At 41.4% G+C, this 4,533-nt stretch overlaps 1 protein-coding gene across 6 annotated transcripts; it reads left to right on the forward strand.

Annotated features, from left to right (window-relative positions):
- Nucleotides 1–713: 713 nt before the first annotated feature.
- LOC123410330 lies at nt 714–4,018 on the forward strand. 6 transcript variants are annotated; one of them, XM_045103258.1, is made up of 5 exons: nt 714–1,572; nt 2,081–2,235; nt 2,509–2,597; nt 2,712–2,909; nt 3,744–4,018. In XM_045103258.1, the coding sequence occupies exons 1-4, from the start codon at nt 1,412–1,414 to the stop codon at nt 2,760–2,762; spliced, it is 456 nt and encodes a 151-aa protein (XP_044959193.1). In that variant the 5' UTR covers nt 714–1,411; the 3' UTR covers nt 2,763–2,909; nt 3,744–4,018. The 6 variants fall into 6 exon arrangements, 4 of the variants coding, with proteins under 4 accessions (XP_044959193.1, XP_044959192.1, XP_044959191.1 ...); XR_006613030.1 differs by having other exon boundaries at nt 718–1,572; nt 1,733–2,235; nt 2,755–2,909; XM_045103257.1 differs by having other exon boundaries at nt 723–1,572; nt 2,755–3,063.
- Nucleotides 4,019–4,533: the final 515 nt, after the last annotated feature.

Genomic DNA, 4,533 nt, shown 5'->3' on the forward strand with positions numbered 1-4,533 from the left:
TCATGTATAGAGAGCAAAATTTTGTTTATACGTATATGGATGAAGTAAATTATATTAGATAAATACCAATAAATTATAATTATTCATTTTAATATCCTAAATATTTTATAAAATACAATATAATTACCGAAATGAAATATATGACCCATGCTAATCTCATAATGTGTAGACCCTATTTAGATAAATATTTTTGAAAGGTGGTATATGGTACCTTAACTTGGTGTTTCAAACAATAAAAACTTAAACATGACAATAAAAAATATGTGCGTGAATTTTTCATTAATGCCGAATACTATCATAATTAAATGAAAAGTGTTTCCACCCACAACACTCAACCAAAAAATATAGCTTTCTTCTGAGGGAAATAATAAATATTGTACAACTTTTTTTAGGCAATCAAAAAATACAACTAGAGACAACAATATGGGTCCATATTTCCTAAATCCAATATCTATACGGACTAATATCTAAACCCAATATGGTTCCATAAATATTGGGTCATTTAAACATACCAGATGAGGTTAATATGTTGAGTGTTTACCCGAAGTAAGAGGATAAATAATATAAAAGAAACAAAAGAAAGTGACACAATTACATAAGCTGGATTCTGATTGGTGGAACCATTTATGCCACGGATCAATGACATGGCATAAATCCTACTATCCATTGCTAGCAATCCCACATCCATCCATCCATTCATCCATCTGAAGACAAGTAAAAAAACTAGCAGACCCACGTCCTCGCGAACCCTACCCAGCCACTCGTCGCCTCCTCCCCTTCGAGATCGCCGCCGCCACCTCCCTCCCCATCCCATCCCCGTACCCGCGCACGCCGCCGTTCGCTCCTCCACCTGTAGGCAATGCCGAGCCCGCGGTCTCCCTCCCCAAGGTCGCTCCGGAGCCCACGATCCTCCTCCACCTACAACTTGTCTCCTCTACGGTCACGCCGCCGCCCAAGATCGCTCCGGAGCCCACGAGCTGAGTAGCAGAGCACCACCGACGGCTCCTCCTTCTTCCTGCAACCGCTTGCCATCCGGCGATGCACGATGAGTCATCTTGCACCTCTCCCGTTCATCCCCTTCTCCTGCTTCCCTCCTTTGGAGATGGATGAGAGAGTTGACCAACCATGGCAGCGACCAGCTCCACCAATCAGGTCTGTCTATCACGTCCGTCTGTGTGCCTAGATCTGAGTCTCGATGGTCTGATGCTGTTCTGCACAATATGGGCGACGACCCTTGGTCGTGACCCTCCCACAGCCCCGCCACCACCCCCAGCCTTGCCCACGCACGCCGACACCGCCTCTCACCATCTCCTCCCGTCCCGTGCGACGAATCGATGACTGTTGGTCTTCTGCACACCGCCGTCAGCAGCCGCTCTCTTTCAGTCCAGCTCCACCAGCTAGCTGCTCCACGATGACGCCACCGCGCAGTTCCCGGCAGTGCTCCCCGGTCGTGCCAGCCATCGGGCCGCTGTCTCCGGGTGTTGGCCTTTCCTTCACTACGCCCAGGACTAGCAACACCTACAAAGCCAAGAAAACACCAACACTTCTTGCTACTTTGGCCACTAATCGTGGGTAATTTCCTGGACCTGAGACAAGAAATTGACCCTGCATGTTGTATGTGTTGATTTCTAAATTGATACATCCGCAATTGAATTTATACTTGATTGAAAAAGAATCGTTTGTATGTGTGGATTAAACACAAATTGATGGTTTCATGTTACACACAAATAAGATGAGGATGGTGTTCACAAGTCACAAAATCAGTGTCTACACATATGGGGAGAACGGATGAAGCAAGCTATTTATTTTGTATCCTTTTTATGCATTATGATTCTTATATTTTTTGTCATGTTTTATTTAGTTTGTTCGATAGTTTCAGTTCTACATATATTGTGCAGCTAGTAGAATTTTGCATGCATTCTGAAGAGATACTTCTTACTCCCTCCGTCCCAAAATATCTGTCTTAACTTTGTACTAGCTCATGTATAAAATTGTACTAAGCTTAAGACACTTATTTTGGGACGGAGGGGGTATAAAGCTTTGGGATAGTTCTTAGGTTAACTATATATTTAAAATTTAGGACCCCATTTTTTGATTCGTCCCGTGGCCACAAATTCCTAGAGACGGCCCTGAACTCGAGTGAGGGAGCAGCGGAGAGAAAAGGGAAGAAATTGATGCTGCGCGTGAGGAGCAAGTGGTCGACCTGTACGTTCCTTCTAGACCATGTAGCCCATGGTATGCCTCTGCTACTCTCTCTTTTTACATTTACATGCATTTGTTTGCTGCCAAAACAACAACCTAGACCACCACTTGCTGCTATTTGTCAAATCCTTATATTTGTGTGCTCTATTTTGGGTATTGCTACAATAATTAGATGTGGTTAAACTGAAAATGGTGGGGATAAATTTTTGCAGAAATGGACATATTTTTTGTTTGCTGAATTTGGTACTAGGTTCTCCGTTTCAAGTATAGTTGGGACTGAAATGGTACAATTTTGTTTGCTCGTAGGGCGACAAAAAGGAGAAGATCGTTGTGCAAGTGCTGCAGAGAAGAAGGGCTCGGATGCTGCTGATGCGCAGGACGCCCAAAAGGAGGAGGTAGTAACCCTGTCAAAGAAGCAACAGACAAGCCTGATATTGTTGGGGATAATTTTTTGCAGAAATGGACACAATTTTTGTTTGCTGAATATGGTACTTGGTTCTTTGTTTCAGCTACAGTTTGGACTGAAATGGACACAATTTTGTTTGTTGGTAGGACAATGAGAACGAGAAGATGGTGCTGCAAGGGCTGAAGGAAAATTTTATCTCACATGTGCTTTGCTGTTTGTTTCTCTTGCCAAGTGTTGATGGTAATGCCCCATGTTGGTGAGAAATCTCAAGTCCTGCAAGACCTATTGGAAGCAGCCCCTGGTAATCTCGTTGTGATCCTAAATCGTTATATGTATCTCATGGGTGCATGTTATATTACCTGGCACAAAAATTATTGCTAGATTTGTATGCTTCCTTGTTAGATTTTCCATATGACTCGATGTTGAGAAGAGATACGGAAAGCAGCAACACAAATGTATGTACTGTGCACCTATAACCTGGGTACTCTTTGTACTTTTAGACTATTGTTGTGCCGTCGGTAGTAATAGTATGACTGCCCTCTGCACTTCATGTGCTACACAAATTAACTTCTTCATCTAGTCAGTTTACCTGCTTTATACAAGAAGAAGCAAGTACTTTAAATGTTTTTTCCATGTTATAAAAAATACCGACACCAATATCATTTGTTCACACCATTTGTAAAGGAATTGTAATAGTAAAGACTAGAACTGCAAGAGTGGTGCCGGTAGAAAACTTATGAAACACCAACTGAAAATAGCCTGACTTAGCAAGCACATATTTTATGTTCAGCTAACCGTTTATTGATTAATCATCTTGTCCAAAGGAAGTGCTATTTGTTAACAGTCTAGATTAGTCTGTATGAAGTAAAAACAAAACAAAAGTACTTATCCCAAATATAAATGAGGCCTACCACGGGCGCGGCGTGCGGCGCGCTTCTTGGCGCTAGTAGTATACATTTCCTTCCTTCCTGTTGTAATCTTACCTCAGGTGTTTTTATCTCTTACGTTTTGAACCTCTGATCGTGGGGTGGCTGGGGTGAGCAATAAATTTCCTTCCTTCCTATTGTTATCTTACCTCGGGTAATTTTACTAGTTTCCTTGGTCTGAAAGCCTTACCATTATTTTGTTCTTGCAGGCGGCAATGGCAAGAGCATATTCTGCAGAGGAAGAGGATGTGAAGAAACTTGTGGTTCTCATCCAATCTTTGTGAAACTCTCTTTATATGCGATTTTGCATTTGTTGGGTCATTTTTATGTACAGTTGCACTTGCACAAGTATTCTGTTGTGCACATGTAAAACTATTTTGATGTGCCCTTGTTACGCGTTGAACCTTAATGCATGGAGTCGCTGGATGATGTATTGTATTTGATGTGATATGCTACTGAAATGAAATATACATTTTATTTGCAATTTTTTATTCTGTTGTATTTATTTTTAATGGGCCTATCCTGAAATATGTGTGCTTCTAGAAAAAAATGCTTCAACCCAAACAAATCAAACATTTTCAATAGTAAAATAGGTATTGGGCCAGGCCCATGAAGGCTAGATTGGTGGACAGGGATTTGAAATTTATGATGATTTTATTTGGTCACTAGCAATGCCATGTCAGATCCTACGTGGCTCACACAAATGGGTAATGACCAAACCAAAATTTTGGTCGATAGAGACCAACGACCAAAATTTTAGAAAGGTCATGTTTGTTCATTCTTGACGGCCAACTGTTGACCTTGTAAATTTGGTCAAAAAAGGTCAATAAACGACAACAATGACGAATCAATGACCAATATAGGGAGTCATAATTGACCTTATTTCTTGTAGTGGCTCGTTGTTTCGCAATAGTGGATATCGTTACAAGTATATGTACAGAAGAGATAAGTTTATGGAATTGGCTTACACTCGCCACAAGCTACAACATGAACAAGACG

The sequence above is a fragment of the Hordeum vulgare genome, chromosome 7H (assembly GCF_904849725.1).
Source record: "Hordeum vulgare subsp. vulgare chromosome 7H, MorexV3_pseudomolecules_assembly, whole genome shotgun sequence".
Classification (NCBI taxonomy): Eukaryota; Viridiplantae; Streptophyta; class Magnoliopsida; order Poales; family Poaceae; genus Hordeum; species Hordeum vulgare.